Raw genomic sequence first — 21,660 nt, 5'->3', positions numbered from 1 at the left:
GATGTTTTACAATATATTATTATTTTTCAATTTTATTCTCATTATTCACCATTTTAGATCAAATACCTGTCCAATATAATACAGTTTTGCTATGTCAAATCAGAACATTTTTATTTAGATTTGAGAGAGAAAGAAACAGGTTGACAGAGAGAGGCACTTTGTATACATTGTTCTATCACACTTGTTCTTTGCCATTGCCTATGACTCCATCATACTTTTCAGTTATATGCATATACGGACATTGGCAGTACAAATGTGCATTTGTTATGATAATAGAGCAAATTGAAACTGAACTGAAAAGGAGAGAGACGAGAGAAATGGGGAGGAGGGTTCTGCCAGAACACAAACGTGAAAATGAGTGTTATGGCCCATCCACACTACTGAACGATTACTTTCTGTAAATAGTCTCTCGGATATGTCATGTGCCATTTTGCACGTGACGCCTTGTGAATTCGGTTGGATTTTGATTGGCTGTCACTGTGTTATTGTTCATGCAGCTGGAAAAAATCTCTCTGAAAGTGAACGATATTGTTTGTCACTGTCGTTGTTGTTATAGTTGTGGTGTGGACTCCACTATCCACTTGACTTAGTTAGTTCTCCATTAGTAAAAGTACATATTTATAGTTATCGATATAGTTATCATTCTTGTGCCATCCCCCTTTCCACTGTGAGCGTGAATGACGCCAGCGACTGGCCTTCTCAGCCCTTATGCCAGCCCCTCAGTCCTCACTATGCACGCTAGGTCCCCAGTACACTAGGCATGTGTGTGTGTGTGTGTGTGTTTGTGTGTATTTGTGTATGCGTGCTTGCATTGCTGCACAATGTGCCACTCTCTAGGGGGAGACTTGTAGATGCTGGCACCCAGCCCTGTTACTCTTAGTACTTATGGTTCCTGTGTTTTCTGTCTCTCCAGTATATACTGTATACACTCAGACAAACCCTCTTTTAAACAAAATAGAGGCAAGTGCCATTTGAATTTACATTTGGGGTCAATATCCCGCTGGCTCCCAGTGCTAACCGGATGCTAACGTCAAGGTCAGGCTAAAAGACTGTCAAAGGGAACTTTTTCAAAACTGCCTGCCTGTTACCGGGAGGAGTGAAGGAATATCGAATAATGCTAACCACCAGGACACGTATAATAACAGAATAATTAATTCATGAACATGAAAAATGGCTGAGGGTAATGGTTTATTTATTTATTTTAGGCAATCAAAACTGTAAACAGAGGGGTTTTGTTGTTGTTTCCTGCAATGCTGTGCCCGGGGAACCAAGAAGAAATCGAACAGCACAGCGAGGATTGGATGGGTGTAGAAATGAAACGAGGGCAGATGAAAACAATGAGAAACAGTTTTTTTTGTTTTACATGGCTGAAGGCCGTGCCAGCTAATCCTTCACCTTCGCCCATTCAAATCGTTCCCCTCTATTTTTGTGCAAAATATGGCACCAATTTCATTTTGATGCAAATGGCAAAATGTGATGTATCTTTTCCCCCTCTGTGGACCTTTTATTGTTGGAGAGAATGTGGGGGAGGGATTTGCACAGTCTTAGTCAGGGGTTTGTCTTTGAAGGGAGGGGGGAGACGGAGGGAGGGAGAGAGAGAGAAATGGGGGAGCGATAGAGCGAGGGTAAGAGATGGCGGGAGAGAGAGGGGAGATGGAGGGAGGGAGAGAGATGGTGGGAGAGAGAGGGGGGAGATGGAGTGAGGGAGAGAGATGGTGGGAGAGAGAGAGAAATGGAGTGAGGGAGAGAGAGAGGGGGGAGAGATGGAGTGAGGGAGAGAGAGAGGGGGGAGATGGAGGGAGGGAGAGAGACATCGTGGGAGATAGAGGGGGAGATGGAGGGAGGGAGAGAGAGAGAAAGGGGGAGAGATGGAGTGAGGGAGAGAGAGGAGGAGATTGAGGGAGGGAGAAAGATGGAGGGAGAGAGAGAGGGGGAGATGGAGGGAGAGAGATGGCGGGAGAGAGAGAGAGAAAGGGGGGAGAGATGGAGTGAGGGAGAGAGAGAGGTCGCATGGGGAAAAAGAGAGAATCAGACAAAGTATATGAAAAGGAGTAAGGTGAGAGAGAGAAGATAAATATAATATATTCCTGCTCAAGTCTCCAGTGCCAGAAATCAACAGTGCTCACCTTATCCCAAAAGCTTATATGGCCAAAGCTTTGACTGTAATATACTCGGCTGTGACTTTCACTTCCCCATAAAAACACAAACTGCAGCTAAGATACCACCTTTTCCCAGGAATACTAAATGCACACCCAGCACATTGAAACGGCGAGAGGAGATTTCGACTCAGAAATTCTATATGTATCTCCAAAAGTAATAAGAATGTGAATGGACTTGCATGTCCTTCCAAAACGTTCTGATGTAAATCTGAAGGCATTGAATTTCCTGTGCAAATCCAAGAGGTCTGATTGCAAATCTAAAATCGCCGACTTAAAATGTGGAAGGTACTGAATGTGACTGCGAAATCACTTATTCTAAATCTGATGGTATTAAATGTAAAGTGCCAAACAGAATGGACAGTTTACACACATACAGTAAAGGCACAAACTGTTGAGTGTCGACAAAAGAAAGCATTTCAAGTCCAAGAGTACTGAAGTGTAGGGCCAGGAATGTTTGAAACCATGGATAATGCATGACTGATCTGAAAAATTAAGGTGCATGGGTGAATTAATTAATCTGTGGTTGAATTAATAATCATTTGAGTTGTGCTATAAAACAAGATTTAAAAAACCTTGTACGGTGCGCATATGCAATGAGAGAAGTTTCCATTCCAATAGACAGAACACAACTAACATGCCAGAAAGCTGCTAGCTGACAATATACACTGAGGTCAGAGGAGAAGGGCCAGGCTGGTCAAAGCTGACAGGAAGGTGACAGTAACACAAATAGCCATGCATTACAATAGTGGTATACAGAAGAGCATCTCTGAACATACAACGCGTCAAACCTCTAAGTGGATGGGCAGAAGAAATCGAAAAAGTCTAATAAATACTTAATAAAATGCTTGGTGAGTGTACTTTTAATATTATCATTTTTTATTTATTTATTTATTTATAGTGTATTACTTTTGTATAATTTTGCATGATCTGAAGGTAGTGGGTGAAGAATAAATACAATGGATAGCCTGTGCAGATAATTCCATGAACAACAACCATTATTCAAAAACGTTTCAGGAAGCAAATATCATGCATCCTGGAGCCTCGTGGCAAAGGTACATGACTTTGACCTGGAAGGTTGGTGTTTCAAGCCCCCATGTAGCCACGATAAGATCCATGTAGCCCTTGAGCAAGGCCCTTAATTCCACATTGCTCCAGAGGGGATTGCCCCCTGCTTAGTCTAATCAACTGTAAGTCACTTTGGATAAAAGTGACAGCTAAGTAACTGTAATCTTATATAAATATGCATCCATATTCTTTAAGAAAGCAGAGAGACCTGTGTGAGGTTGCCAACTGTTAACCTCAACATTAGCTCAGGAGGTAAGAGTAGTCATCTGGCAGTCGGGGGGTGGCCGACTCGATCCCGCCCTGGGTGTGTCGAAGTGTCCCTGAGCCAGACACCTAACCCCTAAATGCTCCTGATGAGCTGGTCGGTGCCTTGCATGGCGGCCAATTGTACAGCGCTTTGGATAAAGGTGCTATACAAATGCAGGCATTTACCACTTTAACCTTGAAACATGGAGAGAGAATGTGAGGACATGCTGGAGGCGGCCATTTTGAATGGAGGACAGATAAGGACAGATCTTACCTGCCCAGGATTTTGCTGACGCAGCCGTGACTGACTCGCAGTTGGCGGGAGATGTCGCAGGGCCTCACCCCCTGGTGGGCCAGCTCCACGATGCGCTGCCTGACCATGTCCGGTAGGGGGCGCCCATTCACAAACACTCCCCCGAGCTGGTTCACTCCACCATGCCCTGCAGAGGGAGGAGGGAGAAGGAGGAGAAGGAGGTGAGATTTCATGGAGGAACACATATCCTGGTTCAATTTCAACTTTATTTCAACTTTAATTAGCTCAATGAAGCCACAGAAAATAGTGTCAATGCTTTTTTCAATGATAGTAATATTGTATAAAGGACATATTCGGGTGTCCTATGAGAAGATTAAATCCAATAAAAAGTTTTGTTTTAATATAAAGCACATATACAAGCACAAAGCCCCCCGACCTTTATACCACAAGTGTTTATATATATATATATATATTTAGTTTGTTATTTTAGTGTATTTATTTCAATTTAGAGCACAAAGCAAAGATGCAATGGAAACCTGTTTTTCACTGTTACAATGTGACAAATACATTATTCAATGCCAAGTACTACTGATGTAAGCACTAAGAATTATTATTATTATTATTATTATTATTATTATTATTATTATTATTATTATTATGTTATTATTATTATTATTATTATTATTATTATTATTAATCTTAGTAGTAGTAGTAGTAGTAGTAGTAGTAGTAGCAATAGTAGTAGTAGTATGTTTATCTGATGAAAAACCTGTCTTTGAAGCTTTATGCAACATTTTCACAAAATGATAACCAATAACTAAGTAAGATTATGAGCACAGATATTATGTGGAAATAAATATAAAAGATTACGAATAAAAAATGTGAATCTGCAAGATGGTTGAAATGAATGAAAACATTTTCTTTACAAATGGTTATGCTTGTTCTTCAATGTAAAGAAAAAACAAGGTGTTAGAAGAGGGATCAAGTTTGAAGATTGAAATCCAAACTCAATTCCCTGTCATTTTCCAAGATGCTGTTGCCAGCCCAGGATTACTGACATTTGACAGAGAACTCACAAACCCCTAGAAAGGGATGTCCAATCTCATCTGAAAAGGGCCAATGTCGGTACTGGGTTTTGTTTTTGCCCATCACTAAGACATCTGATTTGACACAATAAAATGTTCAGTGTAAAATGAACTCTTCCGGTGCACATGTTGTGTCTGTTGGGCTCATATAAACTCGGTTGAGTTGAATTAACATTGGACATTTTACTGTATACGTATCAAGGTGTTATGAGAAATTATGAGTGGTTATTTTGCTGAATCACGTGTCGTAGTGCTGAGCTAAAACAGTGTTGCAGGGCCTTTTTTGGATGAAACTGGGTACCACCCCTGATTTTTTCTGATTTTTTCATTACATTCACTCTGTTCAGACACAAACTGAAATAAGAACAATATTGTGTCATTCTAAATAAGGCTATGTGTGACCAAAATGGGCAACATACCAGTGAACATTTTTTCAAATGTTTTATCTAATTCTCACCAACAATGAAGGCAAGTAAAACACACGAACAATTGGGCAGGACCATGGATGTGAAAATGAAAAACTATCAACTTAAATAATTTAAGTTCATTATAGATATTTTTTTATCCTTGCACACAGCTGGGAGAAAGCTTATATTGAAGCAATGCAAATGACAACCATAATAACTGTTGAAAAGCATCAAAACTTTACCAGGCCAGTACAGAGGACGTTCACAGTAACAACCATGGTATGCTGTTCTTAACTTAAATTACAAGTGACAATGCTATTAGCCTATTAATTAGTCAATGCTTCACAAGGGATAATAAATCAATTATTCTAAGACTTTCAATGTCTAAGAGGTTCTGAGACATACCTTCAATGTTACTACATTATTGGTTGCTCTAAAAAATATTTTATTGTCTTATTACAATTATACAGAAAACAAACGATTCTCAGCAACACCCAAAGACAAAATGTTTTAACTACTGAGAAAAGTAACTAATTCTTCACAGTTATGGTCAAACTGCAAGGCGGTAAGCCTTAGCCGGATTAGCCTGAGCAGAGATGGAAAAGAGCCCTGCTAAAGGCTCTCAGTGACAACTGACTGCAATCTTCCACTGGCATTGGACCCAAAACAAAGGAAAGGGTCAGCGCACTTCCTTTCTCGTTTCCAAGACTGGTTTAAAGACTCACTGCTGCCACCGGTGGTCACTTGATAAACTGCAGCGCACTGATCATTATCTGTGAAAACATCGTGCCTAACAGGGTGTACAACATCATCAAACGATTTCCTAGAAGGAGCAGAGGGAGTCAAAGAATCAGAAGAAACGTAAAGTTTGTTGACAGGACTTACATCTGCTGCACTGGGAGAAGGCACACCTCGGTATTTCACAAACATACCCAGCATGCTCTGAGCACGCACCACTCAGTTTTATTCAGCTCACTCTTGCTTGTTCATGGTTAAAAGCAGTCACAGAAGGTAAGTCTTGTCTGTACACCCGAGGAAAACTAATGAACTCTGATGCAAACACACTTCATGATCCTGTTACTTTACAATATTAACATACTGATTGCTTCTTTTGGGGAAATGTATTAACAAAAATAAGGCAATCTGGGGGGCGTAATCTTAGCTTTGGGGTTTTATGGCTTTTAAATACAATGCCTTTTTTTTTTTTCTCCGAGCTTTAGAAAATCCATTTGTATTAAGCATTTATGGTTTTGTTATTTTACATTTTAAAAGCCGGCGGGGCTGTTTTTACAAATGCTGCAGGAACCCTAAGACCCACCATGGAAATCAGTCATTTTTTAGCCTCCAAGCCTCCATTCAATTCTAATTCTAATTGCAGTCAACTTGCCATTAACTTTGATGAACTGCACAGCAAAATATTTAGTCTTAAATCAATTCTTTCAGAGTACATTTTGCACCAGTGTGCCCTTTCTGAGACTCAGTGAGAATCAAACTAGCATTGACTTTTTTACTGCATGCAGTACAGCACAGTTAGCAAATATATTACACAACATCATAAGTTGCAGCATTACTGACAGAAAATGCAAACGGTATCACATTTTAATTGAACGAATGTGTTGCTCTGAGTAGCTTCCATTACAGCAAGGAAGACTGTACACATGTCTGTGTCTCCGTCTCATTAATGTATTAGGCAGGGCTGAACATTGAGGACTCATCAACTGCACAAAAAGAGCACTCCTGCTACGCACTGGGCATGTGCAGAAAGCTGACATCTCCCCTCCAGACGAAGTGGATGTGATCAATAAGGAGAGGTCACGTTTCGGAGGGCAAAGATTTTCTAATGATCCGAGCCGTCGGGCTCCCAGGCCGCTCCGGCTGACAGGCCCACAGCGTACGGAGAAAAACTCCAGCAGAACACACTCACGTGGGGGACAGCAGGGCGCTGAGGCCAGCTTTCAGGCACGGTGGACACCACAGACCACAGGGCTGCAACTGGGTACAATTCCTGGAACAAACTTTTTTTGGTCGCGGCCTAGGAATTATGAGGTTCTATCTGCGTTCTGAGTGGTTCTGAGATACTGAGTGTCAAAGCTTTAACAGCTAACACAGTAAAACTGAAATGCAGGACAGTTCTTCAGAGATGAAAATGACAGACGGCGTAAAAGTACTCTAAATCTTGTCAAATTGCCCTATGAGCAACATATTTATGACACTAACTCATTTTTGTCAGAAATGTCAGTTAGAACCTAATCATTCAAAGGTTTATCATTCAATAATGTTTACAAGAAGTTCACATGAACCAGGTTACGTAACTAACTCAAGAGTACAATATCAGAACCAATTTCTAATTTCAAAGTCCCACTCTCGAACCACTACTATTATAAATTACATTACATTACATTACATAAATAATAATGTCAACCTCAATCACTGCCATGAATATGAACTCTTGCAGACACTATATCAGATATTAGGTTCCTTATCCTGGCTGACTAACAACATAAGACAGCCACTTAGGCAAAGTCTTCAGATTTGAACATTCAACTGCTAGGTGCACTGCAAAAAATAAAGTCTTAACAAGTGCTTAAGTCTTGTAATGTGACTTCAAATATTAGCTTGTTTTAAGTTACTGTTGCCTGATAAGTGAAATTCTCTAGCTTCACCAAAGTGTCTCATCTCATTGGCAACAGTTTTGTGTTATGAAGCAAAATATTAAGAGAAACGAAAGTTTAAGCTAAACATAAGACTTAAGATTGACTTAATTTGTGTGCTGAGTGTCCAGAACTCCACTCTCTTTTTCTCTGCACTTCACATCTCTAGCACCATTCTTATGAACTATTCCTTTACGGAGAACCATTTTTTTCTTCCTTGTATGGTCTGACCACTCTACACTATCAGAAAAAACTTCCAAAAGGAATCATGTGATTCCATAGAAGAAACCTACTAGTTCATAGATTCTTTGTCGGGCGAAATGGTTATTTGTCTGAGATTTCAGACGTCACACTTATGATAGAGGGTTCCATTAAAAAAAAAAAACTCTGTGGAGACACACCAAAGAACCTCTTTTTGAGAGTGTTACATTACTCCCTAATAACCAATGCAGGAGCTACCGTTCTTCCATTACTCTGAAGGTAAATTCGACATCATACGGTTTTGCTAAGCTCTCCCTTTTTTGATAGATAAAATACCAACTAAAATCAAAGGCTGTGACATTAACTTTGTGCCATAGGTATACCTTGCTCTCTATTTTAGCAATTCATTTTTGTTGCGTTTATCCGTGTGCAGTATTTCAAAATTCTTACGTAAACGATTGTTATTTTACTTTACATTATAAGTTCAATGTCACATGTTTCTTCTGGAACATTTTATATTTTTGTTCTATGCTGGCAACTTAAGCAACTCTTTTGTAGTATTTGGAACCGAACTGTTGCGAGTTTGCTTATTTTTTCAAGATGGAGAGCTACGTCAAAAAAGCATCATTTGCAGCGTTCCATGCCTGTACATGTTGCCCTCTTTCAAGTAATTTGTTGACCTGCTCGTTATTCAAACGATCGCAATTGAAACAGTCTGATGCTCCAGGCGATAGGCTACTGGTGAAAAACAGATGTGTTTTCGTGAAGATCGGTTCTGTTGGGACCTGTAATATAATATCTGATAGCAACGCTTGATCATGGTAATTAAAAGGTCAGGATTTGTAAATAAAATACCTACTTAATGTACTGCAAGATATGTTTTACCCAAGCGTTTATTTATTTATTTGTTTGTTTATTTGTTTGTTTCCTAAGCAGATCATGAACTTTATAGGGACATATGCACATATAGGGTCCTAGCTGTTTAAAGCATATTCACATTTCTGACCGGTCAGTTACTTACATTGTCCACCTCCCCACGTTGTTTGATTTATTTAATGGTCCTAATGGCAATAAAAATACGTTAATGTTTCAATAGCCAACTGACATAGACCGAGGCCGTGGGAGAGAACGAGATCAAGGCGGAAGAAAAATATTCTTAAGCTCCAATCCAGAAAATGTGGATTTGTTTTATCGTCATTATTGTCAGTAGGCCTACTACGCTCTGTTTGTTGAAGTTCACTGGAAACCAGGCAGATAAAAATGAACAAATGAAAATAAAGCATATAAAAAGCAGAAAGACAGACCGTTCAGAAATTGCGGCTGATATAAAAATTGTATGGCAACAAATCTGAATTGAATTAAATGATGTGTGTGTGTGTGTGTGTGTGTGTGTGTGTGTGTGTGTGTGTGTGTGTGTGTGTGTGAGACCCCAAACATGACTACATGTGTGTACATATGACTTTATGCAACATTCTTGGTGAAAGACCCCAAATTTAAAGATATTATTTCACTATATTAGCTACAGACCACAGACATGATATCCTCAGTAGTAATAATAGTAGCAGTAGCAGTAGTAGTCATAGTAGTAGTTTTAGTAATAAAAATAACAATTCTAGCCTACGACTAATGCTACTACTCCTACTAGCTACTACTCCTACTACTAATTATACTACTACTACTAATAATAATAATAATAATAATAATAATAATAATAATAATAATCATCATCATCATCATCATCATCATCATAATACTTAATACATAAACATACATAAATGGATAACAAACTGCAGAACAAATCATATGATTTTGTATCAATTCACGTCATTTAAAAAATATATATTTATTTTGTAATTATCCAATTCACAGTCATTCCGAAATAGGCTATTAAAAACCTGAGATCATCTGTTAAATAAAAAAGTAATTTCAAGGTAGGTTTTATAAACTTCAACCCAAATAAATACATCTGAGCCGAATCAGTTCACTCTTCGTGAGAATAATAAATCAACAAACTTCGGTGTTTGTCTTTCTCTTGAACGCAGCACTGCTCCAGGTGTACAGCATTATGACCATGCGTCGAGCAATCGTTTTTCCAAGACGTCGACAGAGTTTGTTTGCTGATAAGTTGTCTAACTCCCAAATTTAAACATGATACAACGCAGAACAGGTCGCGCCAAATTACCAATCATTGTAACAATAGCTCCCAGTGCACAAAGGCAGAAATATTACGACGTGTGGCATTTTCCCTTTTCTTTTTATGAGGCACGCGGAATAAAAATATGCCCATCCGAAAATCAGGAAGTATTCAATAATGTGTAAACGTAGTTTTTATTAATTCATCCATTCTACATTAACTTTATGGTCTGAAATATAACCAATGTTTGTTAACCATTTAAGTGAATTCAGGCAAAATAAGGCACTCAAAAGATTGCGATACAATTGTAGACTGAGAATAATACTCGCGTTCTAGTTTTAAGACTATGCAAAAAATATATTTAAAAAATTCAAGAATATATATATATATATATATATATATATATATATATATATATATATATATATCAGCAGAGTCGTGCAGGCCGATATTTCCACGGTGCCTTTAACATAGTGGTTGAAACTGAAATATAAAGTTCATTCACAGAAGGAAAGGCCTACATTTCTTGGCCATTTAGACCTTTCTGAGGGTAAACTGACAATTTTTCTATTTTTGAACTGCCAAAGAATAAACATACACACACACACATAGTTTCTGACCAAATCACCCACATTTCACTGTGATCCTTAAGCAGATTCATTACTCAGTTAAACATTGTACCTACCATTTCCATATTTTTTCCAAATAACCATATTGTCACATCGTTGTAAAGAGCTCATATGTCATATTACAGCTTGCCTCTGACGTCGAATCATTGTAACGGTTTGTTACGACCTCAAATGGCCACTTTAACGCGAGAAAAGGCCAGGCCTGCAGGAAAATGTGATTCGTTATAGCTTTTTCGAAATCTGCATGTCTAATCCACCGTTTAACTAGCCGCGTTGGCGTCATTTCACATAACTCCATGTGAATAGACAAATCTTGTTGACACTTCTTATATGGCCATACAGGGAAAAACATTTGACATGCAAAAGCGTTAAGCTAAAAAAGCCACGTTTTATAAAGCGTAATAATAGCTTAATAAAAAAGCTCCCTTTGATTCTGATTGAGGGATGGTCGACTAACACTGCACAATAGCTTTTTATAAACTTGAAAATACAATAAAATGGCATATTTAAGGAAATCAAAAGTTTTTGGCGCAATCAAAGAGAAATTATTATTATTATTATTATTATTATTATTATTATTATTATTATTATTATTATTATTATATTTAGTAGTAGTAGTAGTAGTAGTAGTAGTAGTAGTAGTAGTAGTAGTAATAATGCTACTAATAATAATAATACTTATCGGTGTAGTAATAGTCCAATTAATACTATAAATAAATAATAGTATAAATAATAATTATGATTATTATTCGTGTCTTATTTTTGTTATGTTTATTTTATTATACATTATTTATTTTTATACATTGATATATTTGTATACGGTTTGACATTTGTGTTGCCTACTGTTTTAGCCTACACTAATTCATTAAGTGAAGAAGGCGAAGCGAAACAATCTACTGAAAACCAATGAAAAACAATTCAATGAAACCTACGGTGAAATAGCCTGCATACAATATGACTCCTAAGATGTTGTGTCCGACCATGTAACATTGCTAAATATGTAGTAGGCTATAGGTCGGAGTGTCTTGAGTAATAAGATTTGGAGGCGAAAGTCGTGTTTGTTGCACGGCAGGTCAAGTTCATTGTTGCTTTGTTGCGCTTGGTAGCTTGTGGCTTTTTCAACACCCCTACCCCCAACCGTTTGGACAGCAGGAGCGACATTATCATCAGAGGACACACATACATCCCGCACCGCATCCTCAACTCTGCACAGCAACAATTTCACAACGGAAGATAACCTTGCAGTTTTTTTCAGGTATCCTGCCTATGCCGCAGGCTGAAAGTTGCTCTGCATTCATGTTATGTTAAAGGGGTTTATCATTCAAAACTTCCCATTATATATATATATATATATATATATATATATATATATATATATATATATATATATATATATAAATTACAAGTTGTCTGTGACGTCAACCTTTTTCTATTGAGCCAAACATTTCACAACTGCACAAGTGACGTGTAGCTAAATCAGAGTTTGTACTGATTCAATAATAAAGAGTCCAACAACCTAAATATTCACATTTACAAGAAGCAACCTACTTACTATGCATTGCTGCGAACGGGTCGTGTTTACAGTGTATTTCCATCGTAGAAGTCTTTTAGCTTGGGGGGATGGCCCGGCCAGTGTGTTAGAAACTCCTTTCCACAGCGTATTTCAAAGCTTGGTTTAGGGGCAGGGGGGAAATAAATAGCAAAATTTGTATAAAAATATCTGCGAATGACGCACCTCCTTTCTTCAAAAAGGTTCAACTGTTATGAAGAAAAGTACTCGCGCCTTTTGGTCTAAAAAAGTGAATTTCTTTTTTTCCCAAAATCGTTAAAGCAAGCGCAGTTATGATTGCAGCAAAATGCAAAAAGAAAATGAACAATTATAATAAAAAACTAAACTAAATTATACCTACATACATATCTTAATAGATTTAGTCAAATGGATTGACAGTGAAAACAATCAACGTACCTATGTATTTTCTCTCTATACTGTGTGTAATGCAGTACGGTGTGCGCGCGCGGGCGTGCGCGTGTTTGTTTGCGTGTGCCTGTATGCGAGTGTATTAATGTGGATATGTGCGCGCCTGCTGTTGTTGCTTTTTTATTCTGCGTGTGCCTGCTATCGTAGCTGCATCATTCTCCAGTGCCGAATTCCAGCAACTGGCTTGTCCCACCGCTATTGTCAGCAGCAGGCAGGTTAAAAAGTATTGAGATCCTGTGGAGAACACACCTATCCAAATTTTGAGTCGCAATTATAAAAATATGCCCAAATGTGACAGATAAGCTTCTTCACTTGAGCGAAAAAAAAGTTTTTTTCTCAAAGATCCGAGAATGTAGGGCTTTCCTTTACCCCTCCTTCACAAGCTTGACCGGGTCTGTGACAGTTTTGAACAGTTACCGAAAACCTCTGTGCCAATACACAATGTGATCTCCTTTGAAGGGTTTTCGTCTCAGGCTTTCACCAATCCTTGTCACCAAGTGATTCCTTTCGGTGAGACAAACTTTATCGTCGCAAATCCGCTTGGGTTTTATCAGAAGTTAATAAACAAGAACGCTAAAGAGGCTCTTCAGACGCCAATGTGGAAAGTCTCCATTTGAGATAACATGACTCCAAAAAAACAATAAATTAAAAAAGAAAAAAAGAATCACCGATATAATGCAGACACGGCCTGGGAAATATTCACATTCCAAGCTTTATAACGCGGTGAAATGTGGAAGTGTAAAAATAAATTATTCGGAAAGAAAATAAATAAACGTAAATCCAAAATATGTGTATCCAACGTTCTGAGGAAAACTTGGGAAAAAATGTTTCCAGTCTGCCTGAGTAGCGTAGGTCAACTTTCATCTGTTCGCGGTTTCATAACGAGAATGTATTCCACGGGAGAGCCCGTTTAGCTCTTTTCTAAAGGAATGCTGTTCGGTTGCCTTTGGGAGACTGAAAATGCTGGATCTATTGGTCCTCTCGTGGAAATATTTCTGCGATTCCCACAGTGTCGTACCGGCGCCCCGGAGTTACCGTGCGGCTGCGCCTCTAGGCGAAGCCACAGCCATCGTGCACACAGCGCGTTTCAGAACCTGCGCTCGTGTGGACAGCGCCGCAGGCTCAGCCCCGAAACCTACCATTCCGCCTTGCAGACCCTGCCATTCAAATGCTGTAGACCAATCACAAAGTGGCTCTTTCTATCCTAAACCAATTGGATTAAGGCAGCGAAATTATCTGGCGAGGGCGCCAGCTATTGGATAAAGCCAGTCCGGTGGGTGAGGTTACCTCTGTCCGAATTGTCCATTGACAAATGAAATATCTAGCAAAGAAGCGGTTTTTGGATCGAATTATCTGTTTTAATTTCAATTTTCAAGGGGAAAAAAAAGCGGTCTATCGTTTGGGTTATGCTTCATCTGTTAATTTCATATATATATTGTTTATCAATATTGTAATATTTAAGACAAAGTAAATCTAGAATTATCTGGTGAATAAGAGTCGGAGCTTTCGAGAACTATATGACAGATATGTTTTAAAGTAACCTTCATAGTCTATATCACATAAATGACTCAGTTGTACACGAACCCAGACATATCTTGACGAGTGAAGGTAATATCCTGCATGCCAGGTAATTGTCTAGTAAGTTAAATCCACCTGAAGAGACCATAATGTCCAGTGCTCATTCTGGAATTAAGTTTTGCTCTTAGAAAGATGTCATAAAACAAGACCCTTACCCTACAATGCAGCAATATGAGATTATCTTTATTTTTAAAATAAGGTGGAAAGCTATTATATAAATTAATCATGCATGCTTATGTAAATATAGTTATTTATAAATAGTAAACATTTTATTTTAACGACGATAGACTATGCCTCTATGCCTACTCTGAATAACCTGTATGTCACTTTTGTGAGAAAGATTTTGCGCAAAACATATACATTTCAGCAACATCTTACTTATTTAGAGTATGCCAATGTTAATATTCTTTGGTGCACTCTATTTTATCATTTCCAGTAACATGCAGTACAAGTACAGATGGACCTGAAATTACCACATCTACAACGTCATAATAAATGAAACAAAACTTGATATGTATATGTGTTGGGTAGTACCACCGCGGATAGTTGGAAGTTCAAGTATTATTTTGGAGTTTAATCGTTTTAAATTAAAACGCATTCACACTGAGACGCGGATCAACGCGTAAAATTGTGAGTTTAACATAATTCTAAAAGGAGGAATGTATTGTTCAAGTTGGTGTGTGACATTTATCGATTTGTTTTTATATTCCAGGCCTTTACAGGTCATTGTGAAAGACGAGATGAATGAGAATTCGTTAGGTTCCACTGAAATACATGTATACATATAGTTCTTGGTAGACCGAATCTCCCCTGCAATCTGTGCATTTCATTCATGTTGTCTGCATCAAAGTATAACCTACTCTGCCTTATTATATAAATCATAAAATCTTCCCTTTGTCAACGACCCTGAAATAAGTTATTTATGTGCGTGCAAATTATTTGGTCCTGCCTATATAAGAATAGCGTAGGCTGTATTTCCTCGCACGCATGACGAATACGGGTCAATTACTTACATCTGTCACAAAGTCGGTTCTACCTCAGGATATGTTCAGGACTGAGAATAGTCAAAAAGCAAGGAAAATTGAAAATTGATAGCCAAATTCCCCACATAAATCCATAATATATAGGCTTAAATATATACGACCGAGAGAATGCACAGTTGGTCTCGATTAGGATATTCCTTCATAAGTACATTATGGGGGCTACACATAGCCTATCTATAGAATTAAAAATTGAATCCGTGAATTTTCTGACAAAAGCCTTTGATTCATATTAGGCTACAGTCGGGTACCACGAGGGGGCGTACATGGCCGGATTGCATACCATAGCAAATCAAACACCTTCGAGGTTTTAATAAAACTACTATAGGCTCATTCTAAAAACGAAAGTGACCATGAATTCAGCAAAAATATAAAGAAGCAAAAAAAAAAAAAGAAAGAAAGAAAAAAGAAAAAGAAAGAAAAAACAGAATCGTGAAAAGATTTTTCACATTTTCGTTTGATACCTTGACTTAACATATATTTTGGCAGATTACTAAGCTCTTGATTAGCTCTTGACTAAACTTGATTTGTTTCGAACCAATATAGGATACTCACTCTTAGATTAAGGAAACGCGATTAAACCATTCATTTAAAATCAGCGAAACATATTAATGATTTTACTAAATAAACTATCGTCTCTATTAACATAATGTTGACCTTGATGCACGGCCAATATGCAGCACGGAAAAAATTAAATGACTTCAATTAATTTGCACTGTACAAAACAGGGTCCATTCTTCGTGGCAAACCGGGCAAAAACATAGAATGTGGTAGTCTGAAAAAATGAGAAGTAGGCCTTCAATCAGGTGTTTTCAAATATTTGAGGACCCCATACTGTGCAACATCGCCATGAACATTTGGTTTCAGTATTTTGTAGGCTATTTTTTTAATATATATATTTGAATGATATAAGCAGAAAAAATATACTGAAATTGTTCACACTTAGCTTAACTCATATCATCGCATAGTTCGGTCGTTCGCCACATTTATCATAATTTTCATCAAGATACAATTCCAGCAAAACAATGACGTGTCTGATTTAAACAGCAAATGTCTTTCTTGCTAGTCAAATAAACACACGGTGGAATATTTTAATTAGAGAATTGTGTGTTCTCCTCAAAACTGTAGATGAAAGGTGTCCTATATGAGCCAAAATAGTTGCCAACGCGACCTTGTGCATTTGAAATGAAGCCTAATCGTTTGAGTAAAAGGTAGGTATTCTGTATTCCGAAAACACAACTAGTGACCTCAGGTTTGACGATTGCATCCAAGCTGTAGGTTATGACAAATTAATAGTCCATGTAAACACTTTTTGCATTTTGTTTCACGGCCAGTGACTGTAAACATAATGAAAAATGCATATCTCTTAAGTTCAAATGCATCTGCAAACAGAAATAAAGAAAAAATAAGAATCAACTAAAGAATAATGACTTTAAGTTCACTGGGCTGCTCCAAAAATACGACTTCCAATTTTAAAAAAAATACACGGACTGTTATTTCTATTTTCCAAAATAACTTCTGGCCCATGCAGCAATCCATAAGCACTATTTTAAATAAAAAATCTATTAAACGGCCTGACTCCTGCTCCCCCAGAAGAAAGCAAATAACGAAGCAGTGTTCACTGATAGATTTTTTAACTAATTTTGGTAAGATATTATTTGCAAAGTAAGTCGTCGTCACTACATAATTGTCTTTCAGTTCCAACGCGCTTTGACCTCGTCGTTAACCATATTCCTTGGTAAAATTGGTAAAACAGCGCTGCAGCTGGCGAGTGCTGGAACTAACGTACAAACTGTAAACGGAGGAACAAGCGACGAAAACAAATAGTGATAGGCTATACATTATTTCACGGACCAGGGATGATTCTCGACGAATAATGTGCTGGAAATAGATGCACTACACCAGGAGAGTGGCAAGGTGGTCCTGTCGACCTGAGCCACCCTTTAAAGAACAGTGAGCGCAGGTCATTAGCTATCTACGCCATTATCTGAAGCAAAGCTGGATAGATACATTTTCTGAAAAATCTTAAATGCGCGCGTCATATGTGCGCAAGGCCGAAGTTAAATACCAAAAGAAAAGTAGAATTTAGAACTATTGTTAAAATATCGAACACGTCTTGTTGCCAAGCCATTATCCAGTGTCGCAGGGATAATTCAGTAACACATTATAAAAGCTACTGGGCCAGCATTAGTACAACAGTAGCCAAAGCCAAACACCGCACTGAATTGTAACACGGTATGATTTGAATGGAAAATCCCAAGGAAATCAAATAGCAATGCATTTCACGTGACGCGGGATATTTTCTAATATACCTTGCGAGGAAAACGAACGATAACATTTCCCGTGACCAGAGTCACGGCGTCGTTCAATCGTGCGTTTTAATGTACTCTAATTACAAGGCCCGCTGTTTCCCTGCATGGATTCCCGCTCATCTGGAAAGCCTGCAGAAGAACCTGTTGCATCCAGGATAGGAAGGCTCGACACACACCTCTTGACCTTGAATATATAAACAATAAAAGAGCCTCACCGGTGGAAATATGAGAACAGATCCAAGCTTATTCGTTCACCAGGGCCTGTCACTAGATGGTCACAGAAAGCGCAAAAAAAATAAAAATAATAATAATAAAGGCATAGCCTGTTCACCAACAACATTAATTTACGAGGTAACACACACACTTGTTAATTTCAGGTTTAATCTGAAATGGACTGGTGTAGGCTACACTAGCATGCATGCTTTATATAGAGTAGGGTTAACAGATTATATAGGTTTAAATACAATCATAATATTATTGTATCTAATTATATAATTTCTTCATGAGATAAATGCTTCGGTTTTGTAGATTATAGGCCTATACATTCTGCATCGCAATTATTGACAAGGTGTGTTGTCGAAATAGGCCTAAGTGTGGATAATTTGTCTCAGGGAGACTGGTGTGTACATTTGTATAGTTTTCACTGCAAAAGACAATTTGAACCCATCTATACGGGCAAACTGCACTCACACAGAGTATAGGAGTTGCATTGATATGCACTTTATTCAAGAACAGCTAAAGGCGATAGAGCGCTCTGCAAAATATAAAACAGCCTACACAATTAGGAATTGGTCATTGTGCCTATCATAATACAACATAAACAAAATAATAACAACGCACGAATGATGTCACGGTGTTATACAGATCGCTGACAAAGTTCACAGCGAGAACCAATGACATCCATTACCCAGTCCGGCAAATAATAGCCTACACGAAATGTCCATTGTTGATATTTTCCGCTACTCTTCCGCGAGCAAACGCTTTTAAAAGGTCAAAGTTACTAAAATGCAGGAGTGCAAAAATGCTAAATAAAAGCCTGTTAGGCTGCTCAAGTGTTTTCAGGCACGAACGTGGTATGGCGCCGTTTCTCGTTAAGTTTGGCATTAGGTTGTTTCAAGTCATGAAAATGAATTCAAAAACATGGTTATGTGCTGAATGTGACTACGATGGGGCCGGAAACAAACAATTCAAAGACCAGCATTACTTTATGCTTTTCCTTGAGTGGGTTTTTGTAATATTTTAAACGAAATTAGACATAAGAGTAAACGTTGGCTAAGACAATATAAAACCAATATATGCTACATTGACTAATCAAAAGCATAAATCAGAAAAACGAATCAGCAAAATGTAGTGGGAAACTGATTTATTTTTCAATTGCAAACTGTTCGCATCCACGTGGCTATTCAAAACGTTGCCATCAAATTGCTAACGGTGGACATCTTGTAAAGAAAAACAACATGCAATCATGGCAGCATACAACAAACACACAGAAACGTACGCATGCGCGTGCGCGCACACAAGGCAACATAACATAGCTTTCCCTCATACACATTGATGACAGCAATAATTTAGCTAGGCTACTTACATGTATCCTGAAAGCTGAAAATCTATCTATCTCTCTCTCTCTCTCTCTCTCTCTCTCTCTCCCTATATATATATATATATATATATATATATATATACACACACACACACACAACAATATTCTAATGCAATAAGCTAAGGAGTTTTCCATGAACGATATATATTCATTAGCTTCCTTAGTTTCTTTTATAAGAACATCGTTTCAGTTGTAGCCTATTTATTATTTCACCGTTCAAACTATATTTTATTTGATTTTCGCTGAAATACGAGTAAGTGAGTAAAAAGTCTTCCCTACCTGACCTTCCGCTCCTATGCGATTGCTGCTTTTGGTCAAAGTCCATCCTGGTGCGTGAGGCAGGGAGAGATAGGAAATTTTGTGAGGAAAAAAGAACAAAAGTTTTTTTCTTTTTTTATCAGTGGCTTTGGTGAGCTGCAGGTTGAAATTATTCGACTCTTCCGCTCCCTGTCGCGCTGTCGCGGTTGATCACTGAGCTGAAACTAAACGTTTTAGGCTGAAAAAAAAAAGACTCAGAGGGAACCGTGAAACGATTAAGGAACTAAAGAGCACCTCGCAATGTGCGCTCATGTCCTCTTCCTCCACAACATCACACGCCTTCCCCAGACACGGCCACAGTCCCCACGGTCTGACATCTGTTACTGTGTTCCACTTAAACTTTTCTTTCTTTCGTTCACATTCTCTTTCCTCTTGCGCAGAGGTTTTTTGTGTAACAAGTTGAAACCCAGGTTGAACAGAAAACGAAAGAATCCCCATAGTCTTTAATTTTTGAGAGACATGGCCCAGGAACGCACCCCATATGCTAACATAGGCTGGATATATTGAAAAACATCCGTAACAAACAGATTTTTATTATTAGAAATCCGTAGAAACACTTGCCATTCTAAATAAAGAATTGATACTGAATTGATAATCTGGACAAGTTCATTCTGTAATGTTTCATTCTCAAGTTATAGATGATGGATGATAATCCTTTCTTAAAATGCATTGGCCAAATCTCTTATATGTCAGAAAGTCAAGGTAAAGATCACAGGCCTATATTATATTAACCAATATTGGCTTCATGTAAACAGCCATTTCAGTTACCATCGATGTACACCAATGCTATCAGGTATTAAAGGGGATGGTGAATGGAGGGATTATGCTTCAATGATTAATTCAAGTAGCTTCCTGTTCCTCAAAAGAAAGTGAAAATATAATTAAGGCAGAACTTTACCACCACCCCTTCCCTCCCCCTCTCTCTCTCTCTCTCTCTCTCTCTCTCTCTCAGGCAGACTATCATAGTCCAACTAAACGGTGAAGCATGCACAATCTGGCTTCTATTAACATAAAACTGTATATAAACTGTATTTAAATATATAAATAAAACACACTAGCCTATAGTCTACTGTAAGTAGTATGAATAATTTACATGGATGTGCTTAATATAATAGCTTCCACTATGAACTAAGGATCCAATGTTTAGTTCTAAAATACAATTAAACAACAAAGGCGTATTCTACTGAAAAAGAAAATTCACATTTATAAAAAAAGAAATCATGACCAACCCGGAAACAAACTTTTGGACACACCGCCCACAATGTTTGTAAGAGAAAGAGAATCTCCGTGAACTGTGTAAAATTTTATAATTAGGCTTTATTGAATGAGCTCTTACGTTGGTTATCCGGTGTAACGTTGGTTCCTCTTGGAAACGTCCATAACGATAGTGACTCTGCTTTGGAAATTTGACCGCAGTCAGGTTTTCCACTAAGTTGTTATTACATTTTATAGAGGCTTATTAATGTGCAACTGTCAAGGCTTGGCTTCCTGTGACCAACGGGTCATTGGCATTCATCATACAAGTTATACTTTACACTGGACAAGTCCCTCTGGATAAGAGGGCCTGCGAAATCATAATGTAAAAGCAAACCACCACAGCTGTGTAACACCTGAGCAAGGTTTAATACGAATTGCGTCAGCCAGAAAATCCACCTGTGCACATTGTCTTGGTTGTCGGAGGTTGCAGGAAACGTTTTTTAATATTTTCCTGTAAAAATTACGATTTACGACGTAAGCCCTGTGTTATGAGGTTTTGAGTCTTTTTCATTGATATTTCTTCCCAAAGTGGTATACTGAAATGTCTTATTTAATGCCTTTGCCAGTCTGAAGTTTATTCCTTAAAGTTTCCTATATGGTATTGTCATAAAAGTCAATGTTACAATATGACAATAGCGATACCTGACGAAGAGCTTTCCAGGTCGAAACTGCGCACCGTTGAAGTTTGGGGGTGCATGTAGGATTGTACGATTATCTCTTTCCTTCGCTATATAGGACACGGCCCTA

The 21,660-nt window shown here is 38.1% G+C and overlaps 1 protein-coding gene across 5 annotated transcripts in view; it reads right to left on the bottom strand.

The window, feature by feature from the left end:
- LOC133134988 (paired box protein Pax-5-like) overlaps positions 1-19,820 on the bottom strand; it is a 71,415-nt gene extending 51,595 nt beyond the window's left edge. For 3 of the 5 annotated variants that reach the window (XM_061251692.1, XM_061251689.1, XM_061251691.1), the window contains exons 1-2: positions 19,618-19,820; positions 3,745-3,910 (exon numbers count right to left, since the gene is read on the bottom strand). In XM_061251692.1, coding sequence (XP_061107676.1) covers positions 3,745-3,910; positions 19,618-19,663 — 212 coding nt within the window. In that variant the 5' untranslated portion in view covers positions 19,664-19,820. Of the gene's footprint in view, positions 1-3,744; positions 3,911-12,382; positions 13,221-19,617 lie in introns of those variants that run through there. The other 2 variants (XM_061251693.1, XM_061251690.1) reach the window with 1 other exon arrangement.
- Between the last annotated feature and the right edge of the window lie 1,840 nt (positions 19,821-21,660).

Source organism: Conger conger, chromosome 8, assembly GCF_963514075.1.
Source record: "Conger conger chromosome 8, fConCon1.1, whole genome shotgun sequence".
Taxonomy (NCBI): domain Eukaryota; kingdom Metazoa; phylum Chordata; class Actinopteri; order Anguilliformes; family Congridae; genus Conger; species Conger conger.
The sequence above is the reverse complement of the archived record's forward strand: the minus strand, read 5'-3'. Positions and strand labels throughout refer to the sequence as shown.